At 31.3% G+C, this 20991-nt stretch overlaps 2 protein-coding genes across 2 annotated transcripts in view; both read left to right on the top strand.

Moving 5' to 3' along the window:
* Nucleotides 1-20991, top strand: part of LOC145313749 (uncharacterized) — a 341643-nt gene that overhangs the window by 39841 nt on the left and 280811 nt on the right. The window lies entirely within an intron of this gene.
* Nucleotides 393-13993, top strand: LOC145313741 (brachyurin-like). The gene is made up of 13 exons (XM_080153305.1): nt 393-503; nt 897-964; nt 2334-2426; nt 4843-4898; nt 10536-10634; nt 10938-10987; nt 11226-11297; nt 11523-11609; nt 11777-11854; nt 12242-12303; nt 12789-12897; nt 13429-13550; nt 13856-13993. The coding sequence occupies exons 1-13, from the start codon at nt 465-467 to the stop codon at nt 13911-13913; spliced, it is 993 nt and encodes a 330-aa protein (XP_080009431.1). The 5' UTR covers nt 393-464; the 3' UTR covers nt 13914-13993.

A 20991-nucleotide genomic window follows, 5' to 3' on the forward strand; every position in this document is an offset into this window, starting at 1 on the left:
GAGCAAATTTGTTCGTTGTTAAATTGCCTACAAAAAAGTATAAAATGAAATTTTTGTGGGATGAATTTTAAGGGTACTAAATAATTAAATCCCCTTTTTGATTGATTTGCCCCAATGTGCATTGTAAGACTCGAGCTCATTTATAGACGTTTATTTACTATATAGATCTGTCATGGATCTTGATGCAATAAAGCAGGCTGTTTTGTAAATGTTAAAAATTGGAAGATTTCATTAAATAAAAGTAATCGCAAATATACTTAGTAAATGATCAACGCCACCCCCACTAAATAGCCTAAGCCTACCCAAAGCAAATGCTTACTTTTTGTAAGCGCTTTGCTAACAATGGATAATATTCTGTTAGATAAAATGCATCTTATTCTAATAAAATAGATTAATTAATGAGAAGCTTGGCTCTAAAAATACAAATAAAATATGAGAGATAAAATTGTCCTTCAGTTAGGATCATGTCTTTCTCACTAAAGGCCCTTGCTCTTTTTCTTCAGGTTTGGAATACTTTTTTTATAAGCAAAGCTTTTCTATAATTAGAATCGGTCAGTACGTCCGTCCGCACCATTTCTAAATAGTACATTCATAATGCATTATGCAGTTTACAAAATTTATTAATCAAAATTAACATTTTTATCAGAAATCGTAAGGGATATGAGAATGAACATAATTAACTTATATACATCCTTAATGATGAAAAACAAAAGTATTCATTCTATACAATAAGATTATTGTTTAAAACGTATGGACGCTATTATTTTAGAACCAAACCAAAGAATTAAATAAAAGTATCTAAAAATTTGGATGTATCGGATAAGATTACTTGGTTGTAAAGCTTTCGGTACCAGTGTAATCGGGTCCCACCCTTTATGATAAAAAAATTATTTTAGGCCTCTTGCCTGTTGGCTGCGGCCCCCAAGTCTGGTGCTGAAATCAACTGGGATAAAATCCAGCCCAGGTATAATAAATAGATAGATGGATAGCTGCATATCCTTATAATAAAGTAATAGGATGTTTGTCTGTGTGTTTGTCTATATGTTTGTACCGAAGGATCTCGCTAACTGCTGAACCGATCGGGTACTTCTTAACAGGGTAGCTTCTCATAGGTCCCATAGGTTCATAACTATCTTGGGGGGGGGGGGGGGATGGGGTAGAGTAGAGGCTTGAACGCAACCTAGACAATTATTTTTTGAATTATATATGTATTTGAAATAGAAAAAAACAAACATTTAAAGCGCCAGTAGAGGCCTATAGGGCGTAGCAGTTAGTAGTTCATTAAGATTCAAGTCAAAGGGACAGCATTGTTAAGTGACTTTTCGCAGAAAATAGCTCAATACCACTATAGGACCTGTGGAAGTTTTCCTGAAAACAAAGCAAAATTTGTCCTTTTAGTTCTTGTTAAAATGTAGAAAAAATAGGCGGATTCAAAAGCAAAAGTCGTTCTTCTTACTACATTAATAATAATTAATATATGATATTAAATAGGCTTTTCTTATTTTAAATTTAAGATTAGGGATGGTTTTATGCTTTTTTACTGCCCTATTTGTCTTGTAGTCTTGGGTCGCAGCAACTAGTATATTAAAAGGATTATCAAAACAAAACATTTAGAGTGATATTGTGGTATTCGGCAACTCTGGGCCATGCAGAAACCAAGACATTATAGTGATGCTACGCACCCAGCTAAATCCTGTTATTCTACAATTGTAAAGCCACCTGCAAATATGTCAGATAACGGTATTGATTTCATCTCTCAGTTGTCCTGCAAGTGGAGGGAGGGGTGTTACCCCTCCCTCTCCCTTCTTAAGCACCGGAACCTTCCCCTTCAACCACCAAGTTATCAGCACCACCTCAGCCCTGAGGATAAAGGATCTAAGCCTTCCCTCACCTGATAGAATCACCCCCCACACAGACTGTTGTTGTCACAGTAATCATCAAACCTTCCCTTTTAGTACCCAGACCTACCACTCAACCCCTCTATGCTTATCTACCTATTGTGCTGTTCCATGGGCTATCCTGCCTCCCCCGGACAGGGATAGCCATCTACCTAACCATTGCAACTATCTATGTTTTACTTGTATGATTTACCTTTAACTATCTTTATTCCTAATCCATATGTATTTATATTATGTTGTACAACTTTAGTAAACCTTAGACCCTGAATAAAGGAACAACTGAATAGACTCTGTTTATTATTTAGTGATTGCTAGAGAAGCGTAGCTTCTCTATAGTGTAGGTGTCCACGTCTGTTCGCACTGCCGTAGTCATTTGAACTCTGGTGTCTGCCATTTAACCTAGGCGGATACCACATTATCCTGAAATGTGTTTAGGTACCCCACTCAAACTGCATGGGACAAAGTATCTGAGCTACCCGAAGATGTTCTGTTGGACCTGATCAACCAACAACCACAGTCAGGAGAAAGGTGATTATATATCTAATTAATATATTACTCTAGATGGGATGTCAGACACAATGACCCGTCAAACCTAAAAAAGAAATTTTTAACAGACAATGTTTTTTTCTAATATATATATATATGAATTTTTCAAATGATGTAATTAGATTTTAGAATAACTTTTGTCCGTTTGGAAATATCTCGTTCCTAGCCTGAGAAAATCTCTAGAAAGACCTCTAAAAATTGGACAATTCTTATTAAACTCTAAAAAGTGGGGGTGTTTTAAGTCATTTTTAAGGCTAGGAACGAGATATTTTGAAACGGACAAAGTTTCCTGATTCTACTCCTCAAAGCCTTTCCTCTGAGCACCATAAAGCCATAGTTTTGATGCAATGTATTTTTGACCTCCATAAGGGGGACCTCAGAATTTTAAAGTAAAAATTTTTTCCACGGGTCATTTTTTTTGCATAAATCAACCATATTTTGGCTAAAGCCAAAATTCTAACAAACTTTTTCTTGGATGGGACACTGTAATATATATGTATATACATATGTGTAAGAATCATAATATGATATAATACCAGATAGCCTGTTTCATAAAACTGCTTTCACCTTTCTAAGAGCAGTATAATGAACTAGCTAAAATTTTTCATGGTCCTGGAAGGTTAATTGTAAATGCACTTTGTTAGTATTTTAATAACAAAGATGACAACATCCATAAGTAGCAACGCTCTGAAATTAAACGATATAAAAATAAACATGAACTCTTGTAGAATGCCAAAACTTAAAAAATAACTAAGTGTTTGTCAAATAGTTATAAAAAACTGCATGTTTTAAATGGGCGTACGGATTTTTTTGTAAATATTGCAGAGTCGCTAAACTTTCGAAATTGTACCTAACTGTTAGAAAAAGAATCATTCAAAGCTTGAAATCGATAGAAGGGTTATAACATGCATTAAGTAACGGAAAGAGCTAGCCGTTTTGTACAAAATGCGCACCGACGTACATACCTTACTTATAGAAAAAACTTCACTATTAAAAAAGGTAAAATATGTAGGTTACTATTTATTTAAGTGCATGCTATCCAATTCTAAGAATTTTAAAGGGTTAAACAGTTGAAACAAGGACCTTTCTTTAAAAAAGTGCATTTTATTTCAATGATAGAAAAAGTTATGGATCTAAAGGCTGATTATTTTCTATAAATCCCCAATGATGATTGACTAAATTATCCCTTGTTTAGAATAAAATATATTGTCTGGAAAGTTGGACGCTGCTTGTTTTAACCAATCAATCAAGATTTAATAAAAGTATCAAAATTTTTATTCAAAACTGTTTATAAATCTTTTTTTTCATAGTTTCATGAAATGAACTTTCTTTATAAGAGTTGTTAGAGTCGTTAAGAGACAGACAACCTACAAATATACACCAACTTACTTAATTGAGTTATAAATCATAGAGTGGCTGCGCCACTGTTAAACAAAAAGGAAAACATTATGGCCTAAAGTTGGGAAAGAAAAACTGTGTGTGAATTACAATGAAACTAGAGGCCAATTTCACATTGGTACAATTGTAAAAAGTGAAGTTATTCTATTTAAGGTACTTGCTGATATTTATTGTAAAAATACTCATCAAAAAAATTTTATTAAAAAAAAAGAAAATTTGGGATCGGTATTTTTTCTTTTATGCCATACACCTTTACCACTACAATTGATATTTTAAAAATATTTTTTTTTACATTTACTTTCAAATTTGGTCCACTGTGAAATTGAAATTGTCCCTGTGTAGTTGAAGAAAAACAAAAGAATGGAACTGCAATTCCATTTCTTGTCAGGGAGGGTGGGGACATTGGATTGTAAATTACACTGGTACTCAAAGCTTTGTAACCATGGTGTTCACTGGATCACAAAATTAAGGCATTTTTATTAAAATTTTATTGGTTGGTTGCAAATTCATTCTATAGAATGGGACTGTTTTGTTTATCATCATTGGACATGTATCTTAATGTACATTTTCTTATCCATTAAGATCAAACGACAAACTAAATGATTTTATGTTTAATTATTCGAACGTCTGTATAAAACTTGTTAGTAGATTGCTGCAATATTATTTTTCTATAACTCACTCTGTCAGTCGGTACGTTTGTAAGAATGTGATTTAAGATAAACTTCTTACTTAAATTGTCCGTCGGTCTGTTGGTGATAATACAAAAGACATTTAAATATTGAAAAGTTACGTCGTAATTATATATTTTTTTCGCTACTCAAGTGTGTTGTTATCCTTGTTTTTCTTGTTGTTTACCACAAGTTTACCATTTTAATGTTTAATTTGTAATGTTAACATTCAGCGGATCGTAACTCCAATAAAATGCTATGGTTATATTTCAAAAATCAAATTGTGTATTTTTAGATTTTTTAATCCTTGATGAAAATAGGTTTATTTATAGGTACCCCGGCTACAAGAAGGGCACACTGGACCTCAGTGGAGTCTGTGGTATTTCAGGTATATAGATAGATAGATAATTAGATATATAGATAGATAAATTTAGGTCTCCAGGATACAAGAAGGGCACACTGGACCTCAGTGGAGTCTGTGGTATCTCAGGTATATAGATAGATAGATAATTAGATATATAGATAGATAAATTAGGTACCCTGGATACAAGAAGGGCACACTGGACCTCATTGGAGTCTCTGGTATTTCAGGTATTTAGAAAGATAGATAATTAGATATATAGATAGATAAATTTAGGTCTCCAGGATACAAGAAGGGCACACTGGACCTCAGTGGAGTCTCTGGTATTCCAGGTATATAGATAGATATATAATTAGATATATAGATAGCTAGATTAGGTACCCTGGATACAAGAAGGGCACACTGGACCTCAGTGGAGTCTGTGGTATTTCAGGTATTTAGATAGATAGATAATTAGATATATAAATTTAGGTCTCCAGGATACAAGAAGGGCACACTGGACCTCAGTGGAGTCTGTGGTATTTCAGGTATATAGATAGATAGATAATTAGATATATAGATAGATAAATTTAGGTCTTCAGGAAACAAGAAGGGCACACTGGACCTCAGTGGAGTTTGTGGTATTTCAGGTATACACATAGATAGATAATTAGATTTATAGATAGATAGATTTAGGTACCCCGGATACAAGAAGGGCACACTGGACCTTAGTAGAGTTTGTGTGGTATTTCAGGTATATATGGTTCTCCTTTACAATGAAGTTTATAATTATGAAAAGAAAACGAAGTTTTTACGAAAAAGTGCAGAAATTAGTTACTTAAGATTCGACCTCAAATAGGCTAGGTATGAGCTAGAATTGATGTTAAGGTGTCTACAGAAGCGTCATGGCATTCTAGAATATAGATATAGATAACTAAATAGGCCAGCACTAAATTATTGAAGTACTAGTGGCTTTTTTTGGGAAGGTAAATTTGTTATCTAATTAATTATCTATCACAAGTGGCTACACCCCTAGAGGCATGTCTTTTTTTTAATAATACGATACCTATCTATGATGATTTCAAGTCTCTACGATACCTTGCAATATTGCGTTCAAGTCTCTGTAGGTAAAAAAATCGATTATTTTGTGATTTCTCTTGGGAGGGTGATGGTACCCTCCCTTAAAATAGTTATAAACCTTCCCGGGACCTTTAAGAAGTTACCCTGCGAAGGAGAATCATATCGGTTCAGCGGTTAGCGAGATCCTTCGGTACAAACATACAAACAGACATCCTGTTACTTTAGTATAAGGATTTACAATGCTATAATAGCTTATGTATTTCATTTAGTATTTTTAAAAAAATATATCGAAATCAATGCTTTTGATTAATTAAAGATCAATTTTAAACATTTTAATTACTCAGAAAAAATTCCATTTGATTCATTTTAAATCTAAAAGAAATCCTAAAATATTATGTCAAAGAGAGAAAGATAGAAGCAAATCTAATATTTCATCGTACAGTCTGTCTAGCTAATATAGTAATCTAGAAACATACTCTCTAAATTAAGCAGCCAATAGTAGGTACATTCCAGACATATCATTGGTTGAAATTGTGTACAGGTTTGGTAGGAAAGGGCAATTATTTTAATTTTTTTGCTTAAAAAATAGTCGCATTTCTGCAGATAAAGCTGTTCTTGGGTAAATTTTATCTTGTAAAAATTTGTTTATTCTCACTTCTCTTGTTTCAAACCTGAGGGACTATCTGGACTTTATCATTCCTGTGTTTGTAACACCAGAAAAAAAAACATAAAAATTAATTTTGCAAAACATTCATGAATCTCAGGGATAACAAAGGATAAGATATTGAACGAAAAATGTATGTAAATCTCCAATGATAATAGTCAAAATAACCCCCTCTGTAGAAAAATTTTAAAAAAAGTTCGACACTGCTAATTTAATTCAACGAATCAATATTAATCAAAGTACCCAAAGTTTTTGAGCCAACTAGTAAGATTCCTTGTTCATAAAACTTTGGGTACCAGAATATTTTAGTATAATGTCCTCTTTATCCCTGATGAATCTCCTCAGCTCTTTTCAGAATTTAATTTGTAAAGAATCTAAATTTCTAATTTTCTCAAGTGATTTATTTTATCATTTTATGGTTAGAACTAAAATTTACTGAGTAAATTAATTTTAGAAATATTATACTTTTTCAGAATGGTAAGCATAGGTAACACCCCCCCCCCCTTCCCCCAACGTTTTTTTTAAAAATGTAATAAGTAAAGATATTTTTGTACAATACTATAATCCTGCGGGGCCTAAACCTGCTTTCCCTCAATTATGCTTAAAATCTTTTTTTTTTAGCACTAAATGCATAATTTTTCAGTTTGGCTGAGCACCGGTCCTAATCTAACGGATATTAATCGTTTTTAAAGCCAAACTACAAAATATTTTTCGTTTGTTATTTAAAATCTCTTATGATAGAAAGCTCTAGAACGGCCTACTGAGTAATAAAAATGTAAACTGTCTCTAAAACCATAATATTATTGAACAAAACAGAGCAAAACTTATCTTGTTTTATAAATTAATTACCTATTAGTTGAAAAGAGAAGGCCTAACAGAAATTTCGCATTAACCTTTTGTATAAACTTATTATAAAACATAATCAAAACTATATCTATAATACAAAGTAGAAGATGTCTGTCTGTCTGTCTGTCCGTCCGTCCGTCTGAAGCTTAATATCTCGGTAACCACTGAACCGATTGGATTCTACTCTTCAGGGTTTATACCTATCGGTCCTGTGGTGGTTTTAAGCTATTTTCTTAGGGGTTGGGACACCCCCAACCCCCCCAAAAATGAAAATTCCCCCCCCCCGCCAATTGTACAGAATGCTATGGTATGTAGAGAATCTTCACAAAAAATTTCAGGCGTCTATCTTGACTAGCATCCGAGAAAACTAAGTTTATAGAGTATATATATATAATAGAGTAGCTTTGATACTAAAATCTGGATATCGCCAGGGATCTAAAAGAGATAAGACATTGCAATGGTTAATAAATTTATGTGCATCCCCAAGGATGATAAACAAAATTAACCCTTCTGTATATTACAATTATTGGTTAAAACGTTTGGACACTCAACTAAATGTATAAACCAATCAGAATTCAATAAAAGTCCTTAATGTAAAATCAAAAGACTTTAAGGACTAGGGTAGTAAACAGCCCAATGTCCTCTCCCTCCCTAGAAAATCCCCCTCTTTTCCTTTAAGAATTAAAACAAAAATAAGATAATTGCTTTCTCATGATTCTACCTGTTTCTTTGTTGAACTATAAAGATAAAGACATTTTATACGTTTGAAAATATTTTGAGTAAGATTAATGATGACACTCTTTCCTGGCCGATAGATATAACTTAGATGGTTTCTTCAAAAGTTTTCCTTTACCCTTAATGACCTATTTTCCCTAACCTTTTCAAACACATTTTCAACCTAAAATTTAATCTGCACTTATTCTTTACTTAACCCTTTACAGTCGGGCCCCTTGCCGCACCTTAATCAGTCGGGGGGGGGGGGGGGGGCGTTCAACGCCCCCCCATGTTATCTCGGTTCCTATTAGAGCTAGAGGGCTAATTTTTTTTGTGTAAGTCCCTTGGGTTATGATGAATTTCCGACCTTAAGTAAGTCAAGGTAAATTTTCGCTTCCTTCACCCTTTTATTTAATAACCTTTGTTTTAGGTCCTTTTTTACTTAAAAATTTCAAACGGCTGTAATTTTTTTATTTTTGAAGCTAGAATAAAATTTTTTTTGCAGAAAATGTTAATCTTTATGTAAATTTTATATTTCAAATATCAAAATATAAATTTCAGCGGCTGCAGCTGCACTTGGCAGCTGCCAGCCGCCGCAGTCGGCGGTCGGCGGGAAAACGGCGGCGGATCTTTATGAAATTTTAATACGTTATGTAGACATGTAAGAAAAGCTTAAGTTTAAAATTTGAAGTCTCTAAGTCAAAAATTTCGGCCACAGGAGCCAATTAAAGATTTCTGGAGACCTGGAGGATCAGGACCTGCAGGATCATACCTGGAACCTGAAATTGACTTGAACACCTGTATTTAATATAAGGATGTACTACTAGAGGATATTTTAGTATTTTGGTAAGATCAAATGCTTTTTTTAAGTAAAAAAATATTTTTGCTCTTTACCTGGATGACCCTGCCAGGTTTGTTGGCATCCTGTGCCCGCCAGGATGGAGATATTCAAAAAATTCTAACTCTCGGTTATGTGTCATACCCAAACTTAAAAAGTCACGCAGTTTGGGCTCTTTATCTTTCACACACAGAAAATGAGATAGAAAAAACCGGATGGGGGAGCGTTCAACGCCCCCCCCCCCCCCGACCGTCAAGGGTTAATGAGTCAATCATAATACACAAATTATAGAGCTTTTCATCATTTCTATACAGTATTTAGATTTTTATTTATTTATATTTAAAGTTCTCTTATAAAATTGGTATATTCTAAAAAAAAAAAGATGAATATTGAAATATGAAATTGTATGATTTAGACAATTTAGATGCCCAAAGTTATCATCATTTGTCATGTATGTACAAGAGTAATGAAATTTCAAAAATATTTTAATAAAATATCTTTACTTGGCAATTGATTCTTGAAGAAGTTTAAATTTAGTTCTGAACAAATTGGTCTAAAATCTTACCCTTAACACTCACCTTCATACTTAAAAACATACCCACACACATATACACATGCACACACACACACACACACACACACACACACACACTACACCAGTTAGTCAGATCACACAATCACATACACAAAAGCCTAAGGATGAAGGAAACCTTGTTTTGTAAATTAGACTAGTACCCAAAATTTTTATAATCACTTTAACTTTGAGTACTTATATTGATTATAATTGATAAGTTTTAAACTAGCAGTATCAAAACCTTTCAATCTATAAATTTGATCTACAGAAGTGATAATTTTGTTTATCGCCATTTACAATGTTTTATCCTCTATTGTATTATCCCCTCTTAATATTAATCGTTTTTTTCCTTTACTTTGATCTCTTATAATTTTCATTCGAAATTTAACCATACTCTAAATTTCTTTAAAATTGAATAATCTTTAAAATCTTCATTCTTTACCTCTCTGTGATTCTTTCTCATTCCAGTTCTTTCCATGTGAGTGTCCCTCGAGGGCTTCCTATAATAAAGTGTCAGTTCTATCAAATTGAATTACAATATCAAAAGAGTTGAAATAAAGGACAGTGAGAAGGAAACACTACAAGCTATTTTCCAAGAAAATAAAAATAATCTTATTGTTTTAACGTTCTTATAATATGACAGAAGAGGGTAAGTTTTATTAGCTAGGTTATATAGATTTTATATTGTATAATAAGGCTTTCAAACTTAATAACATTTGTTCGGTTAATGCCTGCACTATAAAAAAGTAATATTTGTCCCTGGAATCCTCCCTTAACATGAATTCATGGATGTCTTTCTATTAGAGGTAGCAAGTCTGCCCCCCTCCCCCTCCATAGACTGGATGTCTTTTTTTCTTATTTTCTTTTCTATCCAGGTACCAAGAATAATAAGATTGTTGTAGATAGTGAGTCTATATACCCACACAAGTACCCTTGCATGTCTTTCTATCTAAGCATCTATCTATCTAGGGGCTAAGGATGGTAAGATTGTTGGAGGTTCTGAGTCTGCCCCTCACAAGTACCCCTGGATGGCTGCTCTCTTTGTTGATGACCAGTGGTTCTGTGGAGGTAATATTTAATATTATAAACAGCTTTCTACGAATATAAAATGTACAATTATAAGATTAAAACCAGTTTTTTTGCCCTAAGATGCTGAAGGTATGGGCTAAACAAACTGGTTTTAATCTTATGATTGTACAGTTTTATATTCGTAGAAAAGTGGTTGAAATACAATGCTTGACATCATATTTTCGTATGGATAAGAACTGGTTCTAATCCACCAGATATTTATCAGTTTTGAATGAATACGAGAAAATATATTACAACACAACCTGATAATGAAATAAGTCATATAAAACATAAAATGTTTAGGTACTTTGATTTCTGATGAATGGGTTCTTACTGCTGCTCATTGTGCTGATGTAAGTTATTCATAATTGATTACTTCAATGAGAAAAAAAGGATTTATTCTTAAAAAAAAACATTCAGTTAGAAATCTTTTTCAATCCAATTTAAAAGAATTAAGTCTACTTTATCATTCCGAAATATATTTCAAGTATAAAATACTCAAGTGAAGTTATCAAACAAAGTTAGTTAGCTTGGTCATTCCTTTTAATTTACAAAATTTACAACCTTAATAATTGTAACATTATGTTTCAGGGTGCCTCAGAAATGTTGGTTATGCTTGGAGCTCATAATGTTAGAGAAGCCTCTGAAGAGGGAAGAATGGAGGTGCACTTTTTTCCAAAAAATAAATTTGTGGCCATTTATCAAATCTTTTCAATTATTAGATAAATTTCTTGAAACTAATCCCTGAAGAAATAACCGATCTTTGCATTCTAATAAAACTCATATCAATCATAGTATTTAGAAGAAAAAAAATAATTATTTTAAAATAACTCAAGTAATTTAAAGCTTTATGAAAATAATATTCTAAAAACAATTATTTACTTTTAGTTGACCACTACAGACTTCTTCACTCACCCTGAATGGAACCAACTGAACATTCACAATGATCTGGCTCTTATCCACCTCCCACAGGCTGTAAGTATCAGTATAATTTTATAATCCTATTACATAAAGAAGTAGGGTTTATGCTTTTCTATATTACTTAACATATAAAGAATATGTTATCCTATGTTATTTCACTTTATTTTACTATCAAACCAATCAAGAAACAAAGAAATCTGATAATATTTTTGTTATTTCAGATTAACTTCACTGACAAGATCTCACCTGTCTGTCTGCCAGCCTATTCTGAAGCTGATGAAGCTTTTGCTCACCTTACCGTAAGTTATAATCATTCACATTTATATACAATTTCTACCTTAAAAGTTTTGTTTTGCCAGTTACTTAATCAGTTGCTGTGTAAAAAGATTTCAGAGCGAAAGTTCAAATATTACATTTATTATTTAGGGTTATTTTTCTTAACAACAATTTATGTAATTGGATAAAGTAATTTTTTATGTTTTATTATAAATGACATCACAATTAGACTCTTGAAGAGTTGATGAGATAGATAGGTACGGGGTATTGTATTTACAGGTGACAATGAATATTCTTTATAGCAATGCGACTTTGAGATTCTAGAGGGCAAAAAGATATGAATACTTCTATTAATTTTCAATTAATTTTGATAAGTATAAAGAAATATTCATATATAATTTTATAATTAGGCCTGGGCTTCTGGCTGGGGTAAGCCAACTGACTCTGCCACCTCTATCAGCCCTGTCCTTAGGTAATATTCCATTGATAATGTTGTTTTTAGGTACATATCCTTTTAATTTGAATCTATTTTAAAAGTTACCTATAAAATATAAATTGGTTAAATATAATAAATTCTAAGGTTTCTTTCTTTTGATTTTTGTTCACTGTAACTAAAGATTAGACGTACAGTAAAATCTATTTCATCTCTTCTAATTCCAATCAAAAGATTTTTTAGGTATTTATTTACTTGCAGTAATTTCAGTTGGCAAGATTGTGTCAATTAAAATCATCAATTTTTAAAAAAAGTTTTATCTGACTGTAAGATCTTGCTGTTTGCTGAACCAATTGAGTTCTTCATACTAGAGTAGCTACATATAGGTTCTTTGTTGGTTTAGGACATTATTTTACTAAATTTAAGTCTTTGGGTCGTTTTAGGAAGACCCTACATAAGAGGCACGAAGCCACTTTCATTTCTCCATACTACACACCAACCCAATAAAATCTCATTATTTTCAGAGAAGTAGATACTGAGACCATCACCAACTTGTTGTGCAAGCTTGAGTTCCTCACTGTCAACAAGAACATCATCTGTATCTCTGGAAAGGGTGGCAAGTCCACTTGCAATGTAAGTTTACTTAAGAAATTCCCTTACATGAGTTTAGCTACTGCCATCCCTTAGGGATGAAAGTCAATAAATGTTATTTAAGAGAGAAGTCATGATTATCTTTTCTTATAACAGATAAGTATACATTTTCAATAAGTTGACATGGTATGATAAAAACTAATTGCAACTAGAACATTATTTTTTTTTTTTTTATATTTCAAAATGTTAAGGAAACCTTGTAATTTAGTAAAAGACACCATAGTTCATATTTCCTAACATTTGTATTATAAAATCTAAAATTAAGTAGAATAATGTATGTATTTTTATTTGTCTGAAGCTTAGGTGCGTGTTAATTACTTTTCAGGGATTTTGTCTACTTTATTTCATGATATTTACATAGGGGTATTAAGCCCCCTAAAAATAAAAAAAATAACGTTCATAACTCATGGTTATAAAAACTCTATATGGGGGGGGCAGGTTCTATTTGGTAAATAAAGGCAAAGCTATAAGGAATTAAACATTGCATTGGTATCAGTATAGACAATATTTCAGGGTGACAGTGGTGGACCCCTTCACTTGGTTGACATCAACACTGGAGTTTACAAGCAGATTGGTATCACCAGCTTCGGATCATCTCTGGGCTGTGAGATTGGTTTCCATGCTGCTTTCACCAGGTAACAATTTACCTTTTTTCAACTGAATAACCCTATAATAATATTATCAAATCAGAACTATTATTATAACAATCTAATTTGAAAAAGCATATCTTCATTCTAATTTTAAAAAGTAATTACTTTTTTTCTAATTTTCCAAAATAATACATTGATATTTACATACACTTTCAAATGAAGAAACTGTCCGAAAAACTATTAAATTTAAAGTTTCATTAGAAAACAACCTTAAAAACATATTTTGCTTTTCCCCTTTGAAAAATGCTATTTCATGATGATCTAAAATAATAATGTAATGATATTTTTAGAACTGCTTCCTACTTGGAATGGATTGAGACAAACACTAATCTAGAAATTCAACCATAAATTATTTTAGATAATTTTTCTTATAATCCCATTTTAATATTTGATTATTAATTGTTCTGCAAATTAAAATAATAGCATATATTCCCAATCTTCTTTTTTAAACATTGCTTTCTTATAATTAAATGACATTAATAAATTATAAAGATTTTTGTTAGCATAACTAATAATTAAATGACATTAATAAATTATAAAGATTTTTGTTAACATAACTAATAATTTGATGATATCACATTTACAAAAGTCTTTTGGTTAGTGTCGTGTCATACACTTAGTGCTGTATAACCTTTGGACATAATAGTGTTCTAGTTTTGCTTTGAAGTTGGAATTTTTTCCAATTCATATTATCCTTATACTAAAGTAACAGTATGTCTGTTTGTCTGTGTGTTTGTGTGTTTGTGTGTCTGTACCAAAGGATCTCGCTAACCGCTGAACCGATCGGGTTCTCCTTAACAGGGTAGCTTCTCATAGGTCCCGTGAAGGTTTATAACTCTTTTCTTGGGGGGTGGGACACACCCAACCCCCCCAAAAAATGAAAAATCCCCCCCCGAAAAAAAAATTTTTAAATTTTTTTACTTAAATTAAAAATGAGGGGGGGCAACCCCCCCCCCCAAAAAAAAAAAAAAATTTCGCCCCCCCCCCAAAAAAATTTTTTTTTTTAAATTTTTCTTTTAAAATCTAAAATTAGAAATTGGGTTATTAAATTCGACTCTCTCCTCCTCAAGTGCCCCCTAGAGGCCTCTAGGGGCGTAGCCGCTAGTTTAAAATATTTCTACAAACTCTAATAGAAAAGGGACAGAATGGAACAATTTAATTTAAAGTGTCCAAAAACAAGTAGAGCTAGTAAAAAGATTTGGGATAAGAAACAGATTGATGTAAGAAATGGAACATTATCCATCATAAAAACATACAGGGAATAGAAAAGAATAGGATTTAGAGAACATACAAATTTGTATGTTGTTAAGTATATACTAACAGAAGCATTAAAATATAAAAAAATGTTTTTTGTTTAAAAATAAATAGTAATTAAAACTAAAGTATTTGTAAACTGTTTGATAAAAATTTACTTCGCCCGTAGCATCTAGGCTCTCTTAAAACAAGGGACAAAAAATAGCCTAGAACCAACCCTTGAATATCAATTCAGAAATAAAATAGTCTGAAACAATCCTTGAAATTGAGAACTCATCCTTTCTACTTTTCTTTATAGGATTACAGCTGATTATTTTTAAGTGAAAAAAAAGAATATTAATATTTAAATTATTTTTGAAAGAAATCCAGGAAACCAATTAAATTCATTCCAAATATTAGCTGCTAAATAAGAATTTGGCACTTATCTTGTCATTTATGAATTTAATTGCCTTCCTTTTACTTTTAATTTTCAAGGACAAACATATTTTGTTTAAAAGGAAATTTTTGCAATGGGAGTGAAGCTACCTGCTTTTTTTACTTTGTTAAAATCTTCATTTTTTTGACTGAAGATTTCATTTAGTTATGGTCTGATTGAGTTTTTCTTTACATGGAAGCTTCATGGAGCGTCCAGGATGATCATAAACAATTTTATATTGAAAAAGCTTGGACCCTACTAGTTAGAATCAACTCTTAAAAGGGAACTATCCACGAATGAGAGCAAGTGATTCTAAGCACCTTCCATCATTGATCCATAGTATTTTTTAGTGAATATATTAGGTTTATGTTTAATATTTGGTTTATCGACTAAAAAGTCAGGTTTCATAATGGTTTTATATGAAAAAAACTTTGAAAAGTAAAGCATTTTTAGGTGCAATATCATCAAATGAGTTCAAACTGTTTTTGAAAGCTTTGCAAAAAGTATATTATTTGATTAAAAATGTATATTTAGAAAAAGGGTTTGTAACTTGTAGTAATGTAAACAGTTTTCTTAAAGTACTTTTGCATTTTACAGCATTTAATGTTTTTCTGTCTTGTTATTTTATCTTGTCCTTTGAACTCAACAAAGCATTTAATGATATTGCATCAAAAACTTTCAAAGTTTTTTCATATAAAACCATGGTAAAACCTAACTTTTTAGTTGTTAAACCAAATGTTAAACATAAACCTAGTATATTTACTAAAAAAATACTATAGATCAATGGTGGAGGGTGCTTAGAATCACTTGCTCTCGTTCGTGGATAGTTCCCTTTATAAAGGTATCAAAACTTTTAGCCAGCAAATAAGATTTACATTCTAATATCCATTTTCTACTTGCATAAACCCTTTTAAATTTCTGTTTTTATTACAATCAAATCTCTCTCCTCAAAATGTAAAAAAACTCCTATATCATGGGAAGCCTAATCTAAATTGTCATTCTATAACATAATTCTAAAATATTTTGGCCAGTTCAGAGTAGATAAAATAGAGTTATGACTTCTAGGATAATCAATTACCCATTTTTTAATCCCTGCTTAGTAGGTTAAAAGTTTAGACACAACATGTTCGAAGCCAACCAATCAAATTGCATTTAAAGTACCTAAAGTTTTATTAGCCAATAAAATAGATAAAGTGTTTAGAAAATTCTATGTACAAGTTTAATTGACAGTCCAATGCCCTCTCCCTTCCTGGCTTAATTGAAGATTGTAGCTAGAAATATCTAACATCTCTCTAAACTATCTCTATATTGAAAAGTTAAGCGCCAAGAACCAATTTCTTGTTGGAATGAGTTTTGGTGGCCTCAAAACTGATTGCATTCACGTGGACCTAAAATTTAATGTCTACATAGTTGAGCAAAAATTTTTTTTCAAAAGTAGAGATTTATTTGATTTTTAAGATTTTATAAATATAGCAGATACAATTAAAAAAAAAATATTTAAAAGAGCAACAATTCAAAAGTAGTTATGTATCGAAATGAAGTTTTATAAATTTTCAACCCATTTTTCATTATTAAACTAGCTATTAATTCTTTTTTTTATATAGTTAAGTAGTAAGGTTTTCTTGTATTTAGTTTAATATTTTGTATTTGTTAACTACTGAAACTAATACGTTTTAGAATGGTTTTAGGCTATTTTTCTGCTCTTACCTTCTCCTTCAGATAAAGAGCTGCTCCTATATGCCAAAATGGGGCATCCGCTAGTGTTATCAGAAATCAGCTTTATACGTAAGACTTTGGACAATCACCTTTAATAGTTATTTATTACCTCGTGTTATAGACAGCTTTTCGCGGATATTGATATACAAACATAATAAGTTGAAAATCAGTTATGTTATTCCCGAGGGGCCGAATGTTCAGGCTAAGTAAAGTGGTATTATTTTTATGATTTTATTATTCTGTAATAAACGCTATACATAATTTTTCAGCATAGGTGAGAACCGGTTCTAATCCAGCGGATATTAAACGATTACAAAGCCATACTAGAATATTATTTTTATCTTTTTCTGATGAATTAAAGAAATAGAGCAAGCTACCAAACAATAATAAACAGAAAAATATAAAAACAAGGATGACAACATCCATAAGTAGCGAAGCACAAAAAATCGTCGATTGGAATACGTAGATTTAAAAGGTTTTTACGAAAATCAAGAATAGATTTATTGGATAAAATAAACATGAAACCTTGTTTTATTTTGCATGATGACGATGGTCAAAGTAAATTATATTAAAGATGCTCATAACAATGGGAAAATTATTTTGATACAGATATCCCATAAAAGTTTGAAAATTGCATCAAAATATACAAAGATATGGGGAAATATGTAAAACATATAAAAATAGCCAAAAACCTGATAAAAGGCAGTCTGGCCGTCATGGTTGTTTTATTAAAACGACAAAAAATTAAATTTTTAAATCCTTAACTTAAAAAATTTAGAAAATCGGACCATATACACTGAAGATATGGAAAAAAGTGTTAAATATATAAAAATAGCCTAAAACCTGCTAAAAAAAAAGTCTGGCCGTCATGGTTATTTTGTTTAAAAGACGGGAAATTTAATTTTGATATATATAACTGAAAAATTTTGAAAATCGGACGATAAACACTGAAGATATGGAGAAAAATGTTAAATATATAAAAATAGCCTAAAACCTGCTGAAAGGCAGTCTGGCCGTCATGGTTGTTTTCTTTAAAAGACGGAAAATTTAATTTTGATATCTATAACTGAAAAAATTTTGAAAATCGGACCATAAACACTGAAGATATGGAGAAAAATGTGAAAAATATAAAAATAGCCTAAAACCTGCTGAAAAGGCAGTCTGGCCTTCATGGTTGTTCCTTTAAACGACGGGAAATTTAATTTTGATATCTGTAACTGAAAAAATTTTGAAAATCGGACCATAAACACTAAAGATATGGAGAAAAATGTGAAAAATATTAAAATAGCCTAAAACCTGCTAAAAATCGGTCCGAACGCCAATGATGTTTTATAGTCAATTGTGCTCCTTAATGATGGGAATGTTGTCAAAAAATTTCAGCATTCTATCTTTGATAGGAGCTGAGTAAATCCCATTTCCCCCATAGCGTTACGGACTGACGGACGGACAAAGTGAATTATAGAGTAGCTTCGCTACTAAAAAATATCAAAATTACGCAGCATGCTAATCTTTGTTGGATTGTATGAAGTTAGTTCTAACAATCTTTTCTTATCTTTTGTCACCATGTGACTGACATTCCACCATAGAAGAAATTAACACGGAGGAACGGGACATTGGGCTGGTTAATGTTATTTAGTCCCCAAAGTCTTATAATGACGTTGTTATTCGTTGGTTTAACAACCTTGGGGACTTTTATTGAATTTTGATTGGTTGGTTCATTTAGTTGAGTGTCCAAACGTTTTAATAATTGTAATCTACAGAAGGGTAATTTTGTGTATCATCGTTGGGGATATACATTAGTAATTCGCTCCTTGTCTTATTCCTTTCTAGATCCCTACATTCTGCAATAGGAGAAATTAATCTTTTACAATATCAGCTCTACTTTAAGTCTTTCATTATTCTTTTTAGAAGAATAGTTATTTATCGCATCGTATTATAAATAGCTTCCAGCGGGCATTAAAATAAAAAAATATGAACTTAAAGCCAGGCCCGGTATAAAAAAAATGGAATTAATCTCATGTTTTTTTTTTTTTTTTGAGTATAGTCTGTAATATGATGCTGTACATAATTTTTTAGTATGGGTCTGAACCGATTATTATATAGTTAACATTAATCGGTTTCAAAGCCATACGAGACATGAATCCTTTACAACATCAACTCTACCTAAAGTCTTTCATTTTTCCTTCAATAAGAATGATTTCATAATTGTAGGATAGGTCAGTCCTAGAAACCGTAATGTTTAGCATTGATTTTTAAGTAGAGAATGTTAAAATTGTTTTATTGATTTTAAACCTTTTTATAGTCCATTCGAGAGCAGATAGGTGTTTAGTTAGATAAAGCAACTTAAAAAATTAACGGCAATACATTTCTTACTTTTTAACAAAAAAATTACTTGATATTTTCAAAGAAGATTTATTTCTCTTATAGAATTAAGTAAAACTGTTAGGTAAAATATGAAGGTCTGTAGAATTATGAACATTTTTTTTATAGTTTTCAATATCGAACTTTAGTTTTTTGCTTTATTGAGCTTTGTTTATACAGATGTTGTCATATTTGTCTTCAATATAAATGGACATATTTCAACTAAAAAAAGAATTTATTGACAAACCTCCTTAATAAAAACTAGTTCATTGGATACAAACGTGTAGAAAATAGAGATGTAGATTGTAGAATATACTATAAACTATTATAAAATCTATAATTTGTGTGAGACTGAACAAATAAGATTAAAACATTTTACAACAATATCTTGTGTTCATGATATGTGACAAAATAAATTCCTCTTTCTTTTCAATTAATTTTTTTATTTATTCAGATCATATATCATCTACTACTAATAAAATGGGGATACAGCTACTCTTTCGCTCCAAGTAATACTTAATTAAATACATAGTTGGTAAATTGGCATAGGATTTTGCTATCACAGAACTATCATCTTTTCAGGTATACCATAACTTCTTATTATTTAAATGTTTGTCTATGTTTGAGTCAAAGACCTTAAAAAATCGAAAAGTTTACATGAAAGTGGATCATTGAATTCAAGACATTGTTTATTGTTTGTCCTGATAGTGAAAATTTGGCCAACAATACCACTTTCAGCACAGAATCCAGCTTGTTTTTAGTTTATTGTCAATATATTCGTTTAAAATAAATTTACATAAGAATTTGCTTGAAATAGACAAAAAGATATAAGTAAAAGAATAGAGGGGGCTTGGGTTAAATAATTATATGGTCGCGGGTTGGGAATCATGTGCCGACTTTTAATTGGGTATTTAAATATCAGCCATAAGCGTCGGAAATATTAACACGGCCAAGTTGCCACAAAAGAGAAGGAAGAAATTTGCTGACATACGAAAAAGGTCCCCACCACTGGATCCGGATTAATGTCTGGGTTATATATCTATTTTTTTTTATAATAGAAAGCAGCACAATTCCTTTCTAATTGTCACAATTCGAAATGCTAGAGATCCCTGTCTTCTAGAGGAAACAAGGGTACATGTGGGAAATTGTCTGGAGAATCTAATATGCATAAAAAATGATTAAACTTTGGGAAGTGAATAAAGTTGGCTCGGCCTCAACATCTTTATAAAAAATATCTATCTATTCATTTATCTATTAATCTATTTATCTATCCATCTATCTATTCATGTAATCATTTATCTAAATATTTATCTATCCATCTGTCTATTCATGTGTTCATTTATCTAAATGTGCATCTATTAATTAATTTATCTATCCATCTGTCTATTCATGTATTCATTGGTCTAAATATTTATATAATCATTCAACAGTCAATGGGTTAATTTATTCATTTATTATTTAGATTTTAACTCAAAATGAATTCTATAAAGAATTGCGTTCTTTAATATTATTGGTACTACTAAATATTTTGTTATTTAGTCAAACAAAAATTTGCTCCTGACCAGGATGACCCTGCGAGATTTGCTGGCATCCTTTGCCCGCCAGAATGGGGACATTGATAAAACGCTATTTAGATATATAAATTTCTAACAGTTGAAAACCTGAAATTTTGGGAGGAAG

The sequence above is a fragment of the Acartia tonsa genome, chromosome 3 (assembly GCF_053477335.1).
Source record: "Acartia tonsa isolate MP-2025a chromosome 3, ASM5347733v1, whole genome shotgun sequence".
In the NCBI taxonomy this organism is placed as follows: Eukaryota; Metazoa; Arthropoda; class Copepoda; order Calanoida; family Acartiidae; genus Acartia; species Acartia tonsa.